Source organism: Nomascus leucogenys, chromosome 13, assembly GCF_006542625.1.
Source record: "Nomascus leucogenys isolate Asia chromosome 13, Asia_NLE_v1, whole genome shotgun sequence".
Classification (NCBI taxonomy): domain Eukaryota; kingdom Metazoa; phylum Chordata; class Mammalia; order Primates; family Hylobatidae; genus Nomascus; species Nomascus leucogenys.
In genome coordinates this window covers 45050129-45075562 of record NC_044393.1, presented here as the reverse complement: position 1 = coordinate 45075562, position 25434 = coordinate 45050129, and the positions used below count along the sequence as shown (strand labels likewise).

General features: G+C 41.5%; 1 protein-coding gene across 1 annotated transcript in view; it reads left to right on the top strand.

Annotated features, from left to right (window-relative positions):
- CFAP61 (cilia and flagella associated protein 61) overlaps window positions 1-25434 on the top strand; it is a 319261-nt gene that overhangs the window by 26404 nt on the left and 267423 nt on the right. Inside the window, exons 7-8 of the mRNA XM_030826708.1 lie at window positions 12416-12548; window positions 20227-20386. Of these exons, the coding sequence (XP_030682568.1) occupies window positions 12416-12548; window positions 20227-20386 (293 nt within the window). The remainder of the gene's footprint in view (window positions 1-12415; window positions 12549-20226; window positions 20387-25434) is intronic.

Below are 25434 nucleotides of genomic sequence, written 5' to 3'. Positions count from 1 at the left end.
ATAGAAACAGAGGGAGAAGCCAGGTTTGAGATACACATTTGTGAGTTGTCAGTTTGTCGGTAAGTGGGGAGATCATGAAATAAAGGAGGTTGTCTTGCTGAGGGGAATATTGTACAGTGAAAAAGCACAGGACCAGGGCAGAACTTTGAAAGATGAAAATGAGCTATGAATAATAAAAAAGAAAACTAGAAGAGAGGGAGAGGAATACAGAAGAAATTAAGACTCATAAAGTGGCAAAAGATGCAGGGAAATGAAATTATTGAGAGAAGCCATTAGATTTCGCAATTTAAAAAGGCACAGATAGGATGAATAAAACTGATACTTCCAGCCAAACTGACCAAGAAAAAAGACAAATTGCCAGTACCAGGAATGAAAGAGGTGGTGTCACTACAGATCCTACAGGCATTAAAAGATTAATATGGGGACACTACAGATAACTCAATGTCGATAAATCCAACAATTTAGATAAAAATGGGCCATCTCAGTTGAAAACACAAATTACCAAAACTCATTTAAGAAAAAATAGGTAACTTGGATGCTTCCATATCTATTAAAGAAAAATCAGATGAACTTTGGGTGAGAGGAACGGGGCCCTCCTGCCCAGACATTGGCCTCTCCCCAACCCACAGCCTGATTTGCTCTTTTTCTCCTCTTTTTCTCTTGTTCTCATGACTGTGAACTCTGCCTTCCTCAGGACCTAGTCCTCAGTTTTCTCTCAAGCTCATCCCTTTGGCTCCTCTGTGCCAACCTTGCCACTCAGTAACCAGTGCCCTACTTCTGAACTCTTGGTTTGGGGTGTGGTCTTGTCACTCCTTGAAGGGCAGAGTTTCACAGGGGAGGCCAAATTGCAGTGAGCGGAATAAATGGGAGGTAAGGAAGTGAAAGCAAAGGAATAGTCACTGCTTTTTTTTTTTTCCTTTTTGCTGGAGAAAGTCACTGCTCTTTAGGGAAGTTTTGTGCTGAAGGGAAGCAGAGAGAGGGAGGCCAGAAATCTACCTGCAGATGCTGAACATTGTGCAAACAGTGTAATGCGATCCCGTTTTTCCTATCCATGTGGAGCATTTTATTTGCCTTCTGAGAGCAGGGCAGCATGTCTCTTAACGAAGTTCACCAAGAAGCAGATTAACTTCAGATACTTATTATCTACCTAATTTAGTTTGACAGAAGAAAATTCCTCATATAAAATGATCTTTCATTACTTTCTTTTTATTAATAGCTAAATAATCCTCTCTTTATAAAACTCTTTGATAATGATACAAATACTAATGCAAGCCAAAGGCAGTCTGAAGAAATGGAATTTTGTGTGTGAAATGACATTTTTAATTGGTTCTCTCACGCCTTTCAAATTTTTATTCCTGATTTATAAAGTGTCTCTTGTTAGTGTCAGTGGAGGCAAATAGACCCTCCTGTCCTTCAGGAAATTATATTTTTTAAAGAAATGTTACCTTCAAAGTATTTACAAGTAGGCAGTTTTTAAATTACAAGAATCTCCACAAATTAATTACTTAGGATCTTTTAAGTCGTGTAACAATTGTTATACTTTTGTCTTCATTTTAAAATCTCTCATTTTTTTATGCCATTTACTAATTTTTTTGGGAGATGGGTTTATTTAATAAAATGAATTCTAGTTTCAAATCATAAAACTTTTAAAAGAAAAACTTATTCTTTCATTTTTCTATGTATGTAACTATACACACACAAGTATAGTAGCATACATGCACTCTCTCTACATATATACATATATATATGTCCATGATCATATGTTCTGTTAATTATATTTTTCACTTAACATAGCATCTCATCATTTATCATCTTTAGAGATCAATTTCATTCTTTTCTGATGGCTGCCTGGTCCATGACGGCCTGACCATCATGTGGCCCTAATACAATTCATTTAGCTATTGCTTATTTATGGAAATTTAATTTAAGTTGTTTCCTGTAAAAAATTTACCACTTTTTCTATAAAAAATAATACTGTAGTAACCAGCATTGTACATGTATCATCCAGCATTCATATATAGTAGTGTACAGTAGATAACTAGATGTGGAATTCACAGTAGGAATTACCCAGATGTTTGCAAATGCTAAGATTTAAAAATAGATGCCACCAAATTATTCAACGTAAATATCATATCCATTTATATTCTGACCAAATAGAGTTCTGTTTCCTTACGTCTTCATCAGTGCTGAGTGTTTTCAGTTATTAAAACTGTTTTCTGGCCGGGCGCAGTGGTTCACACCTGTAATCCCAGCACTTTTGGGAGGCTGAGGCAGGCAGATCATGAGGTCAAGAGATTGAGACCATCTTGGCCAACATGGTGAAACCCCATCTCTTCTAAAAACACAAAAATTAACTGGGCGTGCTGGCCTGCATCTGTAGTCCCAGCTACTCGGGAGGCTGAGGCAGGAGAATCTCTTGAACCTGGGAGGCGGAGGTTGCAGTGATCCGAGATCGTGCCATTGTACTCCGACCTGGCGACAGAGCAAGACTCCGTCTCAAAAAAAAAAAAAAAAAAAAAAAAAGATTCCCGATCTGTTAGGCCAAAATAGTATTTTGTTGCTTTAAATTGCATTTGTCTAAATATGTGAGAGTTTGAGTGCCATTTTACGGGTTCCATTTTAAATGAATAAAATACTTGAATTTAAAGTAACTTCCAGTTAAGCTATCATCCTACTGGATGATTAAACATATTCCTACAAAGTAGGCAATTCTAGACAATTCCAAAGGATTGGGCAGGGGATAGATATGAGTTGCTTACAACCGACAAAGGCAAATTTCTAAAAGTATTTTCTTAAGTTTCAGTCAGGATACCTGATTTGTATCTTGGGAATTATCATTTTCTGGAGGTTTGTAGGGCCTAAGTACTTTCAACTTAGTTATTCAGCAAGGGACTATTGTAATAGAAAACTTGTATATAAATCCAACACTGGAAATGACATGTATAGAAGCAGCCCATCCAAAAATTCCCCATTCCTTTCACTTTTTTTTTTTTTTTTTTGAGACGGAGTCTTGCTCTGTCGCCCAGGCTGGAGTGCAGTGGCGTGATATCTGCTCACTGCAAGCTCCGCCTCCCGGGTTCACGCCATTCTCCTGCCTCAGCCTCCTGACTAGCTGGGACTACAGGTGCCCACCACTACGCCCGGCTAATTTTTTGTATTTTTAGTAGAGACGGGGTTTCACCGCGTTAGCCAGGATGGTCTCGATCTCCTGACCTTGTGGTCCGCCCGCCTCGGCCTCCCAAAATGCTGGGATTACAGGCGTGAGCCGCCGCGCTTTCACTTTTTAATAAGGTATTGTCTGTTAATTTAGTCACTAATACCCTACTTGTCACTCAGGATGCAGGTGCAGGAGAAAAGGTGTGGGATGTGCTCAGCCCAGTGCCTGGCTCCCAGTAAGCATTTGGTAACAGATGGTTATGGTTTGGCCTCCCTTTCTCCCTCCTTTCCTGCCCCCCTTGCTTCTTTTCTTCCTTTTTTCTCTTGAAAACTTGAGTGCTATGGAGTATAACCTTGAGTGGACAAGGTTCACAAAACTTGAAATAAACCTGGATACCTTAACCTGAGGTCTTGCACATACAGCCCCTGATGGTGTGCCCATAGAAAATCTGAAAGAAGCAAAACACAAGAGGAATGATAGCAAAGAGGTGATGGGGGTACTTTGCAGTGAGGAAGGGATGTTTATTAGAAGATAAGTGGACAGTAGTGAATTCATGTGGAAATGGTGACAGTATGGCAGTCAGTGCCTTTGCCTGCAGAAGGTAGAGAGTGTGGCACATTTTAGAAAGCCCTCTATCCACATGTTCAGATTCGAGTTTTGACACTTGCAGGCACACAATTTCATGTATCTGGAGAATGCAGTTGTGTGGACTACCTCCCTCCTTAACAACGCTAGAAAAATGGAGACTACAGAATATCAAACGGGCATGGCTGTGTGCTTCGTAGGCTGCCTCCTTTCTCTTATTTCCCTCACATGTATTTTTTGACATCCGTTTCAACGATAGTTACTTGCACTGATAGTTAATGGTGAAGAACACAATTCGTAAGACACTGAACCAGTGAAGGGTTTGGGGATGTAATTATCCTTCAGCCATTTGGCTAGTGACACATTCAAAACCAATGAATTAACACTGTAATCCCCTGTCCCATTGTGGAAAATTATGTTGTAATCTGCCCATCTACTTAGACAGTAATTAGTGAAGTTACTGTTCTGTACTTTTCATACTATCTGAAATAAAGCATAGCTACTTCTGGACACACCTTTAAAATCTACAGTGGGCTTGATTAATCATCCGTGGTGGATTTGAGTTGTTTTCAGATTTAGAAACTACTGGCATGCTCTTTTTCTGGGGGAAAACCTGTCTTTTTCAAGTCCTCCTGGGGCTGGGAGGACACTTGGCCAAGGAAAGGATTATGTGCTTTCAAACAATGTTGTGAAATAACTGGTTCCCTTAGTGGAGTATTGCTTCTTTGTTGATAACAATGGTTGATTAAATTTGTTCAACCTTGTTGCTTTTTAAAATAGATGAAAAATCACTAATCATCAGGGAAATGCAAATTAAACCACAGTGAGATACTACCTTACTCCTGCAAGAATGGCCGTAATTTAAAAGTCAAAAAACAGCAGATGTTGGCATGGATGTGGTGAAAAGGAATACTTTTACACTGCTGGTGGGAATGTAAATTAGTACAACCTATGGAAAATAGTGTGGAGATTCCTTAAAGAACTAAAAGTAGAGCTACCACTTGATCCAGCAATCCCACTACTGGGAATCTACCCAAAGGAAAATAAGTTGTTATATGAAAAAGATATATGTACACACACGTTTATAGCAGCACAATTTACAATTGCAAGGATATGGAACCAACCTAAGTGCCCATCGACCAATGAGTGGATAAAGAAAATGTGATATTTATACACCATGGAATACTACTCAGCCATAAAAAGGAACAAAATAATGTCTTTTGCAGCACCTTAGATGAAGCTGGAGGCCATTATTCTAAGTGAAGTAACTCAGGAATGAAAAACGAAATACCGTCTGTTCTCACTTGCAAGTGGGAGCTAAGCTATGAGGACACAAAGGCATACAGAGTGACATAGTGGACTGTGAGGGCTGGGGAGGGGGAGGTTCGGAGGGGGTGAGGAATAAAATCCAACCTATTGGGTACAGTGTACACTGCTCAGGTGATGGGTGCACTAAAATCTCAGAATTCACTACTAAGGAACTCATCCGTGTGGCTAAAAGCCACCTGTATTCCCAAAACTATTGAAATTAAAAAAAAACAGATGAAGAAAACATTCTTTAAGATTTAAGATTGGTGGTTTATAGTTACAAAGTTTTAACTCTTAAGGCAATCATTTTTATGAAGCATTTGATAGTCTCATGTCATGCTTTTTAGAAATCCACTTAAACTTGACTTCTGAGCAATTTCATATGAATAAACGTTCTGATGTTTGTTCTGAATATCCTAAAGCATTCCAAAAGAAGGGGTAGAGAAATTACAGATTTCCCCCAACAATCTTCATGAGTAAGACTTTGAAATGACCAGCAAGTTGACCTTGGTTAACGATCCAGCTGGAGCCATACTAGCCCCAGATGGACGTTTAGATCAGATGTGCTTTGAAAAGCACATGACAAATTTGAGCTTAAAACCCTTCATAATTTTTAAAATCATGACGTTTTCCAAGGACTAGAAGCTAAATGACTCCAAAACCCATTTTGAAGTTCTACAGTGGAATACTATATGGAGTTTAGAAATGATAGATTTGATTTTCTTAAAGAAGACCACTAGAGGTCACAAGAGATCTTATAAAGAAAAAAGCTGCTTGGTTTTGCATACCTGAAGTAAAAGGAAAATCTAGTTGGTGCCAATCTTAGGTTCTCCTACCCCATGTTGAGATAGTGTTCATGGTAAAAAGTTAGCTTAACTAGAACACACTGCATTCTCTATCACTACCACTGAATTAGATTTTCTATGACTTGTTTTCTTAATTCACTGGTTTCTTAAATTACACACACACACAGGTTTGAAGAAATATATTTATGGTGTTTGAAGTGACAACATTCAGTTGTACATTTTACAACTGTACACTTGAAAGTCCAGCTAGTGGAATGCAAATCCTCTCCGGATATGGAGAATATCATCAGACAGGAACGAGGAGGCCGTGCCAGGATTCTGGATGCGGAGGTGGCCTGCTGCTGCTGCTGCTGTCACTCCAGTCCTTAAGTGTGAGCTTTCCATCTGTGCATTCGCAGTGGTTTCTGTGCTGGCAGGGAAGTGATGCACACCTCTCAGACTTGAGGGAAGCAGGCCTGCAGGTTTTCCTCTGGGGCCGTAATCATGCAGTGCAGCAGCCAGGCCTTGGAGGCGATGAAGCAATCTCAGGATCTGCGTGTCACCCAGAGACCCATCAGGCTGCGAGGGAGAGTTCTGCATGTTCTGGACGTCGCGGTGCTCCTAGCAAGCCCAGCTATCCGACTGGTGGAAGTGCTGAGGGAGTTCGTCCTCACTTCTCCCCACCTCCCAGAAAGCCAGTGAGAGCTACCAGCTCATTTCTAGCTGTGGACTTAGAAGACACCCATTTCCCAAGTAGGGTGTCCTGAAAGGGGGTTGATTTCCTTAAGGTGTAGGTTCAACTCCATTTCACATGGCACAGTTTTCAGAATCTGATGGAAATCTGGGTGTCTGAGAGATTGATAAGTATGAGGTGGACCTTTTGTTTCCTCCAGGGAAGTTAAAATAAAGTATTGTATAATTGATGACATTAACAAGCACATTGCTGCCCCCTCCAAGACACATTCTGAATGGAAGATATAAAGTAACTTTGCTTTTCACTCAGAGAATTGTACTATTTCCATTGCACTCTGTGTTGATCTGTAAACTCCGCATCATCATCACCACTGGAACACTGTGTGGCATGTCAACGCCAGGGCACATGGCGCTGCTGTGCCAAATTCACAGTGGCTCTCCTTGCATCCTGACTTTGACAGGTGGCGCTCATTGCCTCAGAACAGTCACGTTGAAACATTTGACTACATGAGTTGTTTTCCATAGCTGGGGTGTTTTGTTTCTGTGGGGCTGGACATTGTCATCTGCCATTTGAGACTATGTGAGGCTGATGTCATACTTTATCATTAGCACTCGGGCTGATGCAAGATCATAAATTATCAATTACCCCAAGGAATGCATTTAGCAGAACAAGTTCCTCTTTATCCATTTTGGGGAAGGGCTTAAGAGAGAGCCTCTTCAGAACTCCAAGATTTGGATGTTTTTCTGTTTTTCCCAGAAGAATTCGTGTTGAGGTATGATTATGGATAACTTTGTTAATGGGCTGCTGAGGTTCATGAGCAGGCCTAGGGCTCTGGGTCTTTCAGAACCTTTATTCCTGATGTTTTTAGCTATAGAGTAATATTTTTGTGTCCATCGTATAAATAAACTATGGTGCACAGTTGATTGTGTGTGATTGCTGTCTTCATTCACTTAAATGATTAGGTTATTGAATTATTTTTCTGTTATTTAAAATGTCTGTTAATAAATATTGATGCAACCTTTTATTTTTGGCAAAATGTTTGAAAATGGATTTGTTGACTAGTCTCTCCTAGAATTTTTTACAAATTATTTTTAGCCAATATCATCAAGGACTCTTTTTACAGAGAAAAGCCACCACCTCTTATTAGCAACACTCTTTTGGCAGGTTAAGTGGGGAAGTGAGTTGTTCCTGGAAGGCAGCAGAATGTTCTAGGCTTTTTCTGCCAAGGTTCTGAGGGCTCACGTGGAGAACAAACACTTCCTAAGAACTTAGTGTGCCCCAGAGAGCAGGCTTTAGTGCGTCATTTGTATCTCGCAGCTATTCTTGTCCCTACCTGTTTTTCGTACATGAGAAAACCAAGGCTTAGCATTGAAGTGACTGCCAGTTTCTTAGTCAGTAGAGTTAGAAGGCTAAGTAGAGGGGCTGTGATGCCACCAGCATGGGACCATAGGTTCAGACTGCCCAGATGCTGCCCCTTGGGCATAAAAATTCTGCCCTTCACTGCTGTCAGTATAAATGGGACCTTTGGCAAGGTCTCAGCACAGGGTAAGGGCCCAGTTCACGTTGGCTATTACTGTTGGGCTACATGCTAAAGAACTGCTACAGAATTCCTTCTGTGTCCCTAAAGAGGATTTTCCCTGGTTGGGAAGATGCCACACCTTGGCCATAAGAATTAGCACCAGAACTGGACAATATATATCCGGTGATAATCCCATCATTGGGTTCCTGGGAAGGGAAGTTGGGAGAGAAGAGTCACTGGAGGGTGTAGGGTGGAGATGAGCTTTGGAGGATGCTGGGATTGGGGATAGGCAAGGGGGTCAGAGCACTGGCTGGGAATAGAGGTGGGAAGGAGGGAAGATGGTGAAGTCTCCTTCTAGAGACAATAAGTAAATCAACTCGTATCATTATTGGTGACTAGGGTGGAAAGATGGAGGCAAAGAATTTTGTGCCCATCCCTGAAACAGTGGTGAGCTTGCAAAAGTGGAGTTGTTAAAAAATAATTTCAACTTTTATTTTAGATTTAGGGGGTGGTACATATGCAGGTTTGTTGCCTGGGCATATTGCATGATGCTGAGGTTTGGGGTATAATTGATCCCATCACCCAGGTACTGAGCATAGTACTCAACAGTTTTTCAACCCATACCCTGCTCCTTCTCTCCCCTCCCTAGAAGTCCCCAGTGTCTATTGTTACCATCTTTATGTCCACGAGTGCCCATTGTTTAGCTCCTACTTACAAGTGAAAACATGCAGTATTTGTTTTTTTGTTCCTGCGTTAATTCGCTTAGGGTAATGACCTTCAGCTGCAACCATGTTGCTGCGAAGGACATGATTTCATTATTTCTTATGGCTGCATGTAAAAGTTTTAAAGTAAGATGAAGAAAGCAGGGTTTCAAGAAGGTTAGTGATGGTGGATGGAATGACAGAGTTTCTCCTTACAATAGTCAATGGGAAGTGAGTGCAGTGATTCAAGCTTCTGTAGTAAGAAACTCTCTTATTCCACCCACTGACTGTGGAAGTCCTGCAGTTCTTTTTGGTTTCTCCTGCCTAAGTAATAATGATAATAACAATAACATTGCACATGACCTTTTATTAACATTTGCTATTTTTATGACAGATGCACACACAGTAACAGAGAGAGGTAAAGTACCCAAGGTCACAGCTGGGCAGAAGCAGGATCCAGACTCAGGCAGCCTGGCTCCCCTGTTCAGGCTGTGACCACTATGCTGTATCATTTTTTTTTTTCTAATCTTTTCAAGAGCACCATAAGACTTAATGCATTTATGGTGGCACCTCAGTCCACTGGGCCACAGGTGACCACTGATAATGCTCAGTGATCACGTGCAGAAATAGATGGACAAGTGGTCAAAGCCTACCTTTTGTAAATTATTGCAGGGATGAAATAGCTTGAAAAATGACTGCAGCATCAGTAGTGCAGTCATACCCTTCAAAAAATGGTTGACATTTGTTTCTGGCTCCCTGTTTTAGCCTCATCACTAGAAATTCCTGCTGATGCCCTTGCATGATGGAATAAGACTGTTTGGTGGTGATGACATCAGGGCCAGGTTGACAGTTTTAAAAAACAAAGGATCTGGTTGCCTGGATAAGGACCCTTTGCTGTCTCTCCTTCCAGAGAGTTTTGACAAGAGGTGTATTAGTCCATTCTCACACTGCTATAAGGACATACCTGAGACTAGACTATTTATAAAGGAAAGAGGTTTAATTGACTCACAGTTCTGCAGCACTGGGGAGGCATCAGGAAACTTACAATCATGGTGGAAGGGGAAGCAAACACGTCTTTCTTCACAAGGCAGCAGGAAAGAACAATGAGAGCCGAGTGAAAGGGGAGGCCCCTTATAAAGCCATCATATCTTGTGAGAACCTTCTCACTATCATGAGAATAGCAGGGGGGAAACCGCCCCCATGATTCAATTCCCTCCCACCAGCTTCCTCCCACGATGTGAGCATTATGGGAACTACAGTTCAAGGTGAGATTTAGGTGCGGATACAGCCAAACCGTATCAAGAGGTTAACAAGAAGATTCAACCTGTGGAGTCATGGTGATGGTCCCTCCCATCCCGAGTTGTGATCTTCTTTGTGTGTTTTTTCCTCCTTGTACCATGGTCTTGTTGGCTAGCTCCCTCCTTCCCTCTGAAGTTTTGTAGACCAGAGACCTGGTTTTTCAACTGTGTAGTTCTTCCATCAAGATACTTACCGTTTTTAATGAAAAACCAGCATCATTTCAACCATTACACTTGTGTCAGCAGAGGCAAAGGTTTCATCCTGGGAGCAGGGTGAAGATTTTCATCCAGAGTGCATGCGGTCATCCAGTTTAAAGCATTTAGACTTAGGAAGTGCAGCTGTGGCAGGATCAGGGGATTCATTCCTGCAGGGGGCAGGAGGAATGGTGGCAGGGCTGGCAGGACAATAACCTCTGGCCCCCAGCCGAGGACTCCCCTCTCAACTCTTTTGCTTCCTGCTACAAATGTTCAAAAGAAGAGTCAAAATAAAGGAAGATTTTTGAAGTGCATTGTCAGCTTGGCAGAGTGTGAAGGCAGGGCTTAAGTCACTAGACCAGAGCTCATATCACGGCTCTGCTGCCAACTATTTCTGTCATCTTAGGCAAAGCATTTCCTCATCCCCATGGGCCTTGCTCTCCTCCCTCTGCAAAGTGAAAATGGCAGTGCCACCCTCCTGGGATCGCTATGAGAAACACAGTAGCAGAAATCATCTGGATAAAGCCCTGAGCTTTATATATATACATATATATATATATATATATATATATATATGTGTGTGTATATATATATATATACACGTATATATGTATATATATACACATATATATACGTATATATATATGTGTATATATACACATATATATACGTATATATATATGTGTATATATACACATATATATATATATACTGATCACTCAGTATATGGAGCTGCTATTAACGTCGAAGAGAACATACTAGAAGATAAAATGGGATGATTAAGATGGTAGAATAGTAAAGCTAGGGGGAGGAAATAGACATTAGTAGCCAAAGTAGATATACTAGAAAAAAATAACACAATGCTGAAACAGTTTTACAGGAAGAGTATCAGAAAAAACAACAACAACAACAACCAAAAAAAAAAACAAAGTATAAGAACATCCCAGACAGGTAAAAAAGAGCACTAAACTTACCCAAGAATGTGCTAAAAAGAAGAAAGGAGTGTTAAATCCTGCAGCAAGATGGAACGCAGGAGCTAGCCTCCCCAAACTGCAGTAAATATGGTTTTTGTTCCCACCCGCCGCTGCCCCCTGTCCCAGACTAGTTGTCAAGGTCTCTGTAGAGGGTCCTGAGAATGGAAGCGAAGTGGATGTCCCCAGGAGGGTGAGCAGTGCTCCGTCACTTCACCAGCCTTCCCCTCCATGGCAAGTGCAGAGGCATCTCAGGAATAAAGGATGCCATGGGCCAGTGTTTGAAAAATGCATAAACAAGGTTAAATATTCTTTACTGTAGTGCTTCTCAGAGTCTTTAATATATAACTGTGAAACAGGAAGGAACTTATAGTGGTTGTTGTTTTTAGGCATTGGAATTCTTTGGGCTGGGAGGATGCTCTGGACAATATCATAGTGGTGTTTCTTAGAACATCCTTGGGAAGTGCTGCCCCTAGTCTCTTGTCCTTTGGCCCATGACAAGTGCTTCCCTGCATCCCACACCCACACATGCCAACTGTGTTCCCTCTGCCTGCAATCTAGGTTTCGACATAGCTTCCTCCCTTTCTCTTCATTCAGCTCTCAGCTCAGATGACCCTCCTCACAGAGGTCCTCCCTGACCACTTCACCCTCTCTCTATCCCAAAGCATGTATCATTATTTGAAATGTTTAGAGTTGTCTGAATTGGTTACATCTTTATTGTCTGTTTCTCTTATTAGAAGGAAAATTCAGGCCGGGCTTGGCAGCTCATGCTTGTAATCCCAGCACTCTGGGAGGCCGAGGCGGGCAGATCACGAGGTCGAGAGATAGAAACCATCCTGGCCAACATGGTGAAACCCTATCTCTACTAAAAATACAAAAATTAGCTGGATGTGGTGGTGCACGCCTGTAGTCCCAGCTACTCGGGAGGCTGAGGCAGGAGAATCGCTTGAACCTGGGAGGTGGAGGTTGCAGTGAGCCGAGATTGCGCCACTGCACTCCAGCCTGGCAACAGAGTGAGACTCCCTCTCAAAACAAACAAACAAACAAACAAAAAAAACAAAAAAGAAAAAAGAAGGAAAGTTGATACCATGAGTGTTGCTGTAGCCCTAGCACTTAGAACAGGGTCTGGCACATAGTTGGTGCCCTGTTGAAGGAAAAAAATGAGTGAACGAACACTGAACTTCAGCCTTTCTATTAAACAGGGTAGAAGACCATGACGCTCTCATGCCAATATTTATGCGCTATGACACAATTCTGAAGGAAACTTACGGTGAATACTTCCTGGCTGAGCTAATAGAGGCCCAAGATGAAGAGAATCATGCTGTTGCGTGTGAGGTCAGTGACTGATCCATGTGGGGATACACTTAGTGAGAGGGAGGAGGGATGTGAGTGGTGTTGCTCTTGTGTTGCTGGGCACCCCTGGAGCTGCCATTGTCTTCCTGGCCACCCCGGCCCTCCCACTGCCCTTCCAGGTGGGGCACCAGGCCAGCTTCCTCCCCTGGGTTACTGGCTTTAGGCCGTCTTTTGCGAGGCCCTTCCAGATGCCCAGGGTGCTGTAGATTCTTGCCTTGTCCCAAGAGTGAGAGGGAATGGAAAAGACCCCCCAGGGGTGCATAGGGGGATTTCTGAGGATCCCCAAATCTCAGGCTTCAGAAGTCACAAACCAGCGTTCTGCTGGCAGATGGATTTTGTTTGAGTTGGAAAGGTATTTTTTTTAACTTTTTGTTTTGACACAGTTTCACGCTTAAAGTTTATAACTACCCAGATTCCCCAAATGTTAACATCCAACCCCATTTGTTTTATCATTCTCTTGTTCATCCTTTCTAATTCCCCCCTCTCTCTCTCTTTTTCTCTCTTGCTGGCTTTCTTTCTCTCTCATATATATTCTGAACCATCTGAGAGTAAGTTGCATGCATAATGCCCCTTTACCTGTAAGTATTTCAATGTATATTTCCTAAAAACAAGGACACTCTCTTAGATAACTGCAATACAATGATCAAAGCCAAGTAATTATTCCTGTAATTATTATTATTATTATTATTTGTGATGGAGCCTTGCTCTGTCACCCAGACTGGAGTGCACTGTCGTGATCTCGGCTCACTGCAACCTCTGCCTCTTGGTTCAAGCAATTCTGCTGCCTCAGCCTCCGGAGTAGCTGGGATTACAGGTGTGCGCCACCACGCCCAGCTAACTTTTGTATTTTTAGTAGAGACGGAGTTTCACCATGTTGGCCAGGCTGACCTAAGGTGAACTCCTGACCTCAGGTGATCCACCCGCCTTGGCCTCCCAAAGTGCTGGGATTACAGACGTGAGCCACCGCGCTCGTCTAGTTCCTGCAATTCTTTTATCTAATCTACAGACTTTATTCAGATTTTTCTGACAGTCCCAGGAATGTCCTTTATGGCAGAGGTAATTCCAGGCCATTCATTGCATTCAGGTGCTCTGTTTCTTCAGCCTTTTTAAATCTGGAACAATTCTCCCATCAGTCTTTATCTTCCATGACAATTACAGTTTTGAATAGTACAGGTCAGTTATTTTGTAGAACGTCTCAATTTGGATTTGTACAATGTTTTCTCATGATTTGATTCAAGTTATATGTGATTAAATATTTTTGAATTAGCAGCTAATGTAAAAATTATGAAACTCTATATAACAATTGGAATTTCTAGCTTTTCTAAACAAATCAGAAGGCCCAGCCTATTGGGCCCAAAAGACAGCCCACACCCTCTAATTCATGATTCTTCGTCTACTCATTTCTCATTATTTGTTAAAACTGTAAGAGCTGTTTAAAGAATGTTACTTTTCTTGAAACTTGAAATGAAAAGTTCTCTTATTTGGATGACATGAGCAGTTTGAGGCTTTGTTCTACATCAGTGGTTCTCAAACTTGGCACATATGCAGATCACCTGGGAGGCTTTTAACTATCCATACCATGCCAATGACTTGGATCCAGAATATATACAAAGAACTCTCACAACAATAGAAAAATAATCCACATAAAATGTGGGCAAATGATTTGAATAGATACTTTAAAAAAAATGAATAAATAAAAGATACAATTGGCCAATAAGTACATGAAAAGACATTCAACATCATTAGTCATTAAGGAAAGGCAAATCAAAACCACACTAAGATACCACTTTACCTCCGCTAGGAGGGTTATAATAAAAAAGCAGGACAATAGCAGATGTTGGCAAGGATGTGGAGAAGTTGGAAGCCTCATCCACTGCTGGTAGGAATAGAAAATGCTGTGGCCATTTTGGAAAAAGTCTGGCATTTTCTCCAAAAGTTAAACATTTGACCCAGCAATTCCATACACAGAATTAAAAACACGTGTCCACACAGACTTGTACACAAATGTTCATAGCAGCATTATTCATAATAGCCAAAAAGTGGAGATAGCCCAAATGTCTATCTACTGATGAACAGATAAACAAGATGTGGTATATCCATACAAGGGAATAGTACTAGGAAATAAAAGAGAACGAAGCACCGATACATGCTACAGCATGTATGAACCTTGAAAACATGATGCTAAGGAAAAGAAGTCAGTCATAAAGACCACGTATTGTATGATGGCATTTAGATGAAAGCCTAGAATAGACACTTCTGTAGAGACAGAATGTAGATTAATGACTGGAGGGAAAGGGGAAGGAGAAGTGACTAGTATTGGGCATAGTCGTTGATTGGTGGGGGGATGAAAATGTTCTGGGATTAGATAGTGGTGATGGGTGTACAATTTTGTGAATATATTAAAAACCATTGAATTGTGTATTTCTTTCTTTTTTTTTTTTTTTTGAGACAGAGTCTTGCTCTGTTGCCCAGGCTGGAGTGCAGTGGTGCGATCTTGGCTGACTGCAACCTCCACCTCCTGGGTTCAAGCAATTCTCCTGCCTCAGCCTCCCAAGTAGCTGGGATTACATGCATGTGCCACCACACCAGGCTAATTTTTGTATTTTTAGTAGAGATGGGGTTTTGCCATGTTGACCAGGCTGGTCTCAAACTCTTGGCCTCAAGTGATCTGCCCACCTCGGCCTCCCAAAGTGTTGGAATTACAGGTGTGAGCCACTGCACCAGGCCTGAACTGTGTACTTCTTAAAGGGTTGTTTTTATGGTAGGTGAATTATATCAATTATATCCATTTTAAAAAATCCTGTTGCAGGGGTACACTCAGGCCAATTAAATCAATCTTTTGGGGGTGAGACACAATCCATATATTTATTTTTAATTTTAGACACAGGGTCTCACTATGTTGCCTAGGCTTGTCTTAAACTGCAGTCCTCCTGCCTTGGCCTCCCAAAGTGCTGGGGTTACAGGCATGAGCCACCATGCCTGGCCTCAATCTGGATTTTTAAAGATCTCCCCAGATGATTCCAAGGTGCAGTCCAGGTGGTGAAACACTCATCTACATGAGGGTAAAACATACCTGGTGAGAATGACATGACTTTATAGAGATGTGGGTATTAGTTTCTGAAGGTGACAGTTGGCCCTGGAAATTAGATTCTCAAGTACTACATTGAAAGGATTTTTATTTATTTTTATTTTATTTTTTAAACGTTTATTTTATTTTCTTATATTTAGGTTTTGGCATGGTTTCTCAAAGACCCACTTTCACGTATTCTCGGTTAGCCATTAGCCCCAGGCTACCAGGCTAACCATAGAAGGGAGGGTTGGAAGCATTTGGGCCCAGCAGCGCCATTTGGAAAGCTTGTCTTTACACAACTAGACAGAAACTCCTGAGAAGTGAAATGATTCATACAGACCCCAAAAAGGATTTTCATGACCAAACTTTACTTATCAGGTTTAATCAGGGTCTTTGTTTTTGGAAGGCTTTTAATTATTTGGTTTCAAGGTACTAGTTTTACTCTGAAACACTTGAGTCAGTGTTTTGTAGAGAAGCTGCAGTGACCTCTTCCCCCACGTTCTTTCTCTCTCTTGCCGTATGTTTCACACTTTCAGTGTGTGTAAACATCAGAGCAAAGCCGTAGGCTGAAAACTGCGGTTCCAACCCTGCAAGGATCCTTTGGTGTCTGGAAAGAGGCAGAGGGCATCCAGCCCCATTTCCTTCCAGAGGCCGTGCTGCCTCAAGCATCAGAGGCTTTGTGTTCTGTGGAGGGGAGACCACAGACCTCGATCTTAAAATGGAAGGGCAGAAACAAGACTGTGAGCCGGGATCTGGGAGGGGACCTCTAATCTGAAGTGAGCCATGTCTGATGTCTGAAGCCTTTTGGGGTTCAAGATCAATGCTGTTGCTACCCTTTTTCCTGCCTCCCTAGGGGCCTTTTAGGCGATGGTGTGCTGGAGCCAGCTTGCTCTGGCTGTCAAGGGCTGATAAATCCTCAGGAACTCTGCAAACTGCTTGTTAAACACAGCTATTATTAAAAATTAAATTATAGAAACATACAGTATAATAAATTATATTAAAACAAAGTTAATAAATACTCGAAATTCATCACCTTCAATTTTTTTTGCTATTCTCCATGTTCTTGAGGGTTTTTTTTTTAAATGCCTGTGGTCTCTATACAGTAGATATAAGAAATAATGGCTAGCTACTGTGCATTCCCTCCCAATTACATGTTTAGTGGGATCACACTGTTCACTTGACACTGGCCATGATGACAGTGCTTACGCCTCAGAAATCGGCAAATGCTACAGATCTGGGCTTTTCCCCCCCGAATGCTGATTAGGTATTTATAGACACATGTTACTTTAAGGCAACCACTGTCAACCAGAGGAAACAGAAGTCCATCAAGTTTGTCTCTTTCTGAACAGCCACGGCAGTTCCAGGCCATGCATGCAGCATGCCTGAGGGCAAGGCTGTGCCCTGTGGGAAACCCTTACTACTGAAAGGATTTTTAGTTACAAGGACTTTCTTTGGCTTGATAGCTAGTTTAGAGGAGTTTGGGGCCATCACTTCATACAAGTTCCTTGTCATAACTGTACCCTGGCTTACCTTGACATCTGGTGTTTACTCCAAGCTGAGGTTTTAGGGAAGGGTAGTTGGAGGCCAACGGCGGCTCCTAGTGACAGATGGGCAGAGCGTCTGCTTTGGCATCATCCAGGGTGTGGGCAGCAGTGGTCCGAGTAGGCAATACTGACCTGCAGGCAGGGAGAGCCTGCCAGGTCAGCCATGCGCTTGGCATCAGGGGGAGAGGATGAGAGCCAGCAGTGGTCACAATGAGGGCAAAACCCTCACGGTGGAATATTGTCACCCAAAAGGGATGGGTGGCTATAGGGCTTTTTGGATGGAAGCATAAATGAGAAAATACACACATTTCTATAAATGGACCTGTTTGGGAAGACAAGGCCGCAGTACACATAGTTTTCTAGCAATCTAAACCTTATGTGTCATGATGTAGATATTTACAGGACAAGCAAGAACAACAAAACCTTCAGTTTTGTTCTCCAGTATAAGATAATTGAAGACACTTGTGGTGAAAAGTACTTCTGTCACCAGGAAGATAGATAACAGCCAGCAATCAATGCCTTTCTGTTGTACAAGTTAAAAAGTCCATTAAATCCATTTATTTTTTCAGTGCATACACAAGAATGCATTTGGATACTCCTGCAAATTCATATTTAAGAACAGTGTTTCCCAAGTCAGTTATTTGAAAGAAACTCAAAGGAAAAAGCAGACACTTCCACAATATGTCCTTGCTGTGTTGTAGTCTGTAATTGTGAACTTTTGTAAATTGTTACAACCCTGGATGAATGATGGGAATATAACAGGTTGTAGAATTGGAGAACGTTAAATCTTTGTTCCTAATGGCAAAACATGTTTTTCTCATTTTCATCAGAATGTGTGATCCATGTCATTTGAAATCAAATTCCAAACACAATGAGCCATTAGTGTAATAGCTCATTACTAACAGCGGTCTTATAAATAATACATTCTTATCATGCACATGCAGCTCGCTGTGAAGCCAGCAAAAGGTATTTCAGGCCATCGAAGTTTTGTTGCGCCAGCGCGGCTGTAGATTAGAAGGACATCTCCATGTGAACCAAGATGGATGCCAATTTTCCCTGCCGAGAGTGAGGCTGGCCGTCTCTTTCTGCACATATGGTAGATGGATTGGTTAATCAGCGTCTGCTGAGTCTTGGGCCTGAAATTACAGAGAAGCCAGACAACTGCGGCTATGCAGCCTTTGTTCACGAGTGCAAACAAGACAAACAATCACTTGTTATTTGGGAAAAAAATTAAAATGTTTATTTTGGACTTTTATTAAAGTGTCAATGGCTTTATAAAACAGCTGTGTAAATCCAGGCTTTTTCAGCAAGTATCATTTTAGGGGCCCTGTAAAGAAAGGAATATACATGAAAAAATTAATTTTTAAAAATTCCCCTTGTATTTCAGTATTGAGAAAATAGACGAAGTCTCACTTTTATTTTGCAAACACGTTTGAGAACAAATGATTTTTAACTGGGAGACATATTTGAGAACAAATAGTTTTATACCTATTTTTTTTTTGGTGTCATTTATAAAACTGAGTATTATTGTAACCTGATTCTCTGTTTTAGGAGGTTAAAGCATTAACCATTTTCTCTGACTGGGCATTTATGGAAAGATGCTGCGTTCTTGGGAATAGATAATGCCTGTGATTATTGAGGTCTGCTACTTTCTGAATGCGATGGTTATCTAAAAGTCTGAACACTTGGGAGAGAGCACCCAGTAAATGCAGGTTTCCAATAAGAGCTATCAGAGTCTAATCAGTCAACTAGAATTTGCTTAAAATCTACTTAATAATTATTTTATGTGAAATTTAAAGGACTATGTATTTTCTCTCTCTTTTTAAATTTTCAATACGTTCCTTGCAGAAAACAATGAAATACAGAATTACTTAAGGGATATAATAAGGAGTTTCAGTCACAGCCATCTCTCAGTGTGGAATATGATAGAATTAAAGTCTGTTGTTAATTTCTAATGTTTTGGTACCAATCAGGTACCAGGTACCCAACCAGGGTTCAGATCAGCTAGTTACTCATCTTCTTGCTTATGTATTACTCATCAAAGACCGAAAATCACGGGGACGACTGCAAGAGCTTCAGAACCAGGCATTTCAGGGTGATGGGAAGTTAGACGTTTGCAGATCAGACCCACCTGGTGAACCAGCCCAGCCTGACTCAAGTTTACTTCACTCGAATATTTTCCACCAAACTTCCTTCCCTCATATCTCCTCCCCTTCAGACTATCCAGTTAATAAATAAGTGACTTCAAGACAAATTGAAGAGTTTTTACCTGATAAGAAGCTAGGGACCGTGAACTTTCTCTGTACTGGGGGCTGATCAGATGGGCACTGGAACAATGACCTGTATTCCTGAGAAGTGTGCATGGCAGAGGGGAAGAAAGTAGACAGGAGCGCCAGGCTTATGGTGGGGTACAAACACAAGACACTGAATGGCAGAGGATATGGAGCAGGCAGGAGCATGGTCTGAGCAGAGGGCAAGTGTCCCAGTGGTTGAAGGGTCAAGAACTCTGGCAATTTCCCTGTTACTTATGCACCACTAGTTGTGTCCCCAGTGGTCACTTATTGGGACACTTTTTGAGCATGTTTTATGTACTGAAGGAAGGCACTTATTCCTCCCTTAAATCTCAAGGTGCCTGCCAAACCACCAGCCAACCACATTCTGAGGGCTCTGGAGGTTTCCTGATGAGAATCATTTGACCTCTGATAAAGTAATGAAGTGTTTTGGGCTGGGTGCAGTGGCTCATGCCTGTAATCCCAGCACTTTGGGAGGCCGAGGTGGGTGGATCACTTGAGGTCAGGAGTTCAAGTCCAGCCTGGCCAATATGGTGAAACCCCATCTTTACTAAAAATGCAAAAATTAGCTGGGTGTGGTGGCGGGCGCCTGCAGTCCCAGCTCTGCGGGAGGCTGGGGGAGGAGAATTGCTTGAACCAAGGAGGCGGAGGTTGTGGTGAGCCAAGATACACCACTGCACTCCAGCCTGGGCGACAGAGTGAGACTTTGTCTCAAAAAAAAAAAAAAGAATAATGAGGTGTTTTGGATATTTCAGGTGGAAGGCACAGCTGTTGGGTTCATGAGTGTGTGCTCAAGAGTGAACATGCAACTGCTGCATGAGTGCTTTGACTTGGGCCCTTTCCACGGACTCTGTTTCCCACATCCTGATGATGTTCTGGAATCACCACAAGAGCTAAGTGTCCGAAGAAGTCAAGGTACAGTGGCTATCATAGGGACACACTGGGAAATTAAATCTATGCTTTATACACATTGCACTCTTTGCTAAGTGATGGAACTAGATAGGGTACTTTATATTTCCTTCCCCAGTTCCCCTTAAGGAGTAGTTCCCATGGTTGGTCACATCCTTGTGCAAATATCTACAAGCACAGATAGTCACAGTGCAGGGGTGGAGTTAGACATAGTGGACTTGGGGCTTTAGGGCTCCCACATTCAGGATGGTCACTTCTTGAATGTTCATTGCTAGAGTACATGTAATTACTGGTGTTTCAGGTTTCATACACACACACACACACACACACACACACACACACACACGGTCAAATATAACAAGTGAGTTTTTCAAATCAAGAACTCAGGAAATTTTATATCTTTTAAGTTTTAATCCCAACTTTCAGTGCTTCTGTGTTTTTGTCTTTGACAAATCATTATGTAGTATAGGTCTGTTGCAAGTAGTCATTTTTAACTTGCTTAAGTTACTTCTAGCTATATGAAATAATATCAATTTTAAAATATTGTCTGTATCAAGATTTTCACCATGTTCAATTAGGTAATCTCAAACTTCGACGTTTTAATTTAGTGAGGTTTTACTGTATCCATGGGTATCTTTGCGGTTACATATTTGGGTTCTTACAGAAGACAGATGCAGGCAGGCAAGTTACCATGGGTACGTCAATTCAGTTCTCCAAAGCTGGATTTCTTCATTTGTAAAATGAGCATAATAGTAATACCTCCCACACGGGGGGTTGTGAAGTTTCACTGAGATAAGCCATGTAGAGTGCTTTGCACAGTCAACACTCAATAAATGTTGATCATCGCCGTTAGCAATTATTTTTTCTTTGTGTTGGCCTTCCACCAGCTTGGATCTTCCTGGGGTAAAATTGGGGTATTTCAAATTGCTATGCTTTCTCCTGTCTGAAAGATTATACCAAGATTGTTCAGAAATGGGGAAAGGAGCACTTGGCTGGTGGCAAAGGACTTGTCAATCTAGACAACAGAAGGCAGCGACTTGGCTAAGCTTATCCCCTGAATGCATAAACCCAGTGCACAGTGTCTAGACCTCATCTGAACATACACACTTATCACAGAGAACTTGCAAAGCCACAGATAGAGGAGTTTCCCTTTTGTGCTGATGATAACAACACCCTTCCCAAAAGAGATTAGGGGTCCTTATTGTTTAATAGTGAAGCCTTGCTTGCCATGCTTCCCAGAGAACTCTACCATGGGAGAGTTCTGAAGGAACTTATCAGTGTAAGATAGTCTGGAACCATAAGTTGTCATTGTTATTTTCCAATGCTTAAATTCTTCTTCGAAAGCAGCACTAAATGGCCTTTTTTTTTGAGATGGAATTTAACTCTTGTCACCCAGGCTGGAGTGCAATGGTGTGATCTTGGCTCAGTGCAACCTCTGCCTCCCGGGGTTCAAGTGATTCTCCTGTCTCAGCCTCCAGAGTAGCTGGGATTACAGGTGACTGCCACCACACCCAGCTAATTTTTGTATTTTTAGTAGAGACAGGGTTTCGCCATGTTGGCCAGGCTGGTCTTGAACTCCTGACCTCAGGTGATTTACCTGCCTCAGCCTCCCAAAGTGCTGGGATTACAGGTGTGAGCCACTGCACTTGGCCCTAAATAGCCTTTTTATGGCTGAATATTCTCATATATAAAATGGAGATAAAAATAGTATCTAACCCAAAGAATTGAGGGGACGATTAAATGTTAGAATCTATGTGTTGTGGTTAGCTCAGCACCAAACACAAAGTAAGTCCTGAACATTTGAAAATATTTTTTCCCCTGTGGCTGTTGTAATGAAGAACAAGTTGAAAAGATGTAGTTCCTTCCAGTGTGTTCCTGAGTGGCTCTGAGGCTACTGTTCCCTACATAGAATGAATGGAAGATTCCTTAGAAACTTTATGGGGCAATGAAATTCAAAATTTAAACTGAACCCTGGACTTAAAAACACACATAAGCTAGTAAATCTCTAGCAAGAGCCCACAGAGATATGGGCACTAAAAGAAGTCCTACTTCTGTCTACCTCCTTCAATATTTTTACCTAAAATAAGTCGATCTAGGACAGATGGTAAGTAAAAAAAATAGGAAAACTTATCTTCTGCGCCTTGTTTATTTTTGAAAGTCAGCTTTATGTGTATTGACACAAAGATGATTCTTTATGAAATTTTCACCAGGGAGCTGGCATTGTAGACTTCCAGATGACTTCCAGGGATTGAGTCACAAATCATCAACAGCTCATTATATCTAAGAACAGAGTCATCAGCACATTTTGCTGCCATCTTCCTATCAACAACAACAAAGAATGAGGCTCCAGAGAAAATTCTAAATGTACTGTGATCTGTTACTTTCCTTTCCTGATGAAAGTCTCAAGTTAAAGGAAATATAATTTCTCTAAAATATGAACTAAAATTCTTGTTTCAAATGAGCACACATCACTGTGTCTCATATCTTGTATTTTGTTTAGTGCTTTTTTCCATTTCAAAGGATTTTTATATATATTATCTCATTTTATCCTATAACTTGGTGTAGGAGAGCTAGGGAAGGTGAGGTTCTCTCCATTTTATACCTGCTCAAGCTCATTCAAGCTTTTAAAGCTCATCAGTGGCTGACCCAGAAGGCAGACCCAGCCTCTCTCTGCTTTTGTGCAAGATGATAGTCTTGGCAAGGTAACTTTTTATCTTGGATGGTTTTGACAGAAAACTCCAATGACGGGTCTGCTACACAAGATACATGATCAGTTTTTTCACTTTATTTTTATTTTTTATTTTTATTATTATTTTTTTTGAGATGAAGTCTCCCTCTGTCACCCAGGTTGGAGTACAGTGGTGCAATCTCAGCTCATTGCAACCTCTGCCTCCCGGGTTCAAGCGATTCTTCTGCCTCAGCCTCCCCAGTAGCTGAGATTACATGTGTGTGCCACCACACCCAGCTAATTTTTTTGTATTTTTAGTAAAGACAGAGTTTCATCCTGTTGGCCAGGCTGGTCTTGAACTCTGGGCCTCAGGTGATCCGCCCACCTCAGCTTCCCAAAGTGCTGGGATTACAGGCATGAGCCACCATGCCTGGCCAGTTTTTTCACTTTAATAAGTTATTTAATGAATGATCACTTCAGTGAGTGATCAGTGACCTGCCCATATCCCTCCGACTTTTATTTTGTATGTGTGTGCTCCAAACAACTCCTGTCTGCTATAATCTTCACCTCTGTGTCTGCAGGCTTTTTTAAAACTGTGAAAGGCCACTCTGACCTATGCAGGGGTCAGGCTGGAAGTGTCAGGAAATTATCACTCAAGGAATAGACTCTGTTTCCCTATGTCACATCCCAGCTTCCCTGCTGGTGCTTTCTCCATCAACTCCCAAATAAATGGTTGTAACTGAATCTTTAACTCAAGGTTTGCCTCTGAGGCAAATGAGACCAAGACACTACTAGTTAGGCCTTTTCCTACCAGCTGTGAAAGCATTTATTTATACACAACTGACTTGGGTGAGAGTGTAAATACCCCAGCTCCCTCACTCCTCAGGTGGGAGCACTCAGAGACGTGAGTATTGGCTGGTTTCCCAGAGTTCTCCTAAGGGATTAAGTTTCAGTTGTCCATAATAGTAATCTGGGTGATCACACATGTGTTGTTGTTTTTTAACTTTTAAGTTCAGGGGTACATGCGAAGGTTTGTTACATAGGTAAACTTGTGTCATGTGGGTTTGTTGTACAGATTATGGCATCACCCAGGTATTAAGCGTAGTACCCATTAGTTATTTTTCCTGATCCTCTCCCTCCTCCCACCCTCCACCCTCAAAAGGCCCCAGTGTGTGTTTTTCCTCTTTATGCGTCCATGGACAACACACATTTTATTAGTTGTCTTTCCTTCCCTGTCTCTTTCCTCACTCTCCTACTGGTGCATCCTGGAACCACCTCCAAAATAAACTGCTTATTCTCAAGCTCTTCTCTCAAGATCTGATCTTTCCCTACCAGCTGTGAAAACTTGCAATTTCACACCAACCTCAACCCTTTCAAGCAGAATAATGTCAAGACTCAACATTCTTAAATGAATCCAGAGGCCCTCCTTTCTCTAGCTCCTAATACACATGGTAATTAGCTTACTGTCCTTCATCATCCCAGCCTTATCAAAAGTTTCCCTGGAGGTCTGGCTGGTGTTAACAGAAAGGAGGGCAGAGTTGGTGTGGCTGACCATGGAGAAAGCTGCCTTGGCTGGTGTGGTGCAGAGAAGCCAGCTTGTTTATGTGCTTATTCCATGACTGCTTGTCCTGAGCAGAAAGCGCCTTTCAGGATCTGTTTTTGGAGGTTTATTAAGTATGTCTGTTCTCAATTCCAACAGTTTAATGAAGATCTAAATAAAATGCTAGGTTCTACCTTGAAAAAAAAAAAGTTTCCCTGAATCTAAAATGTTTAACTGTGCAATCAATTTGTGTTTTACCTGAATAATTTGTGTATGTTCTCGTAGCTGCCCATTTTGCATATATAATCTATTACACACTTGTAAACTTTGGTTTTTATGTACTAAACATTGGGAGTAAACTGGAACCAATGGGAATAAGTTCTAAGGATGCAAATTTTGTCCAAGCATAAGGAAAAACTAGTAGAAGTGTATTTTTTTAATTTAATGGAGGACCTAGTGTGGAAGTAGCAAGTTCCCAGAATATTGGAAGAATTCATAAAGAAACAGTCATACGCACTTACAAAGGGCTTTCTGCTTGTGTGGAAGATTATACTGAATGAGATTTAAGATCCCCTTAAATGCTAAAAAAAAACTTATTGAATACACATCGAGATGTTCCATATGCCTGGCGCTTTATGAATATTTTCCTTCAGTGACAATAAAATGGTTCAAAACAATATTTTTTTCCAGTTGGCCACAGCACTGGCCCTGCCTGGCATTTGCAAATCAAGCTGTGTCTTTTGTTAGCTGCATCACCCAGTAAATATTTTGGAATCAAGCTTGAGCTGGCAATTTTCTTGATGATGCATAAGGCAAAATAGGGCACAGCCTGCATTTCCACAGCTG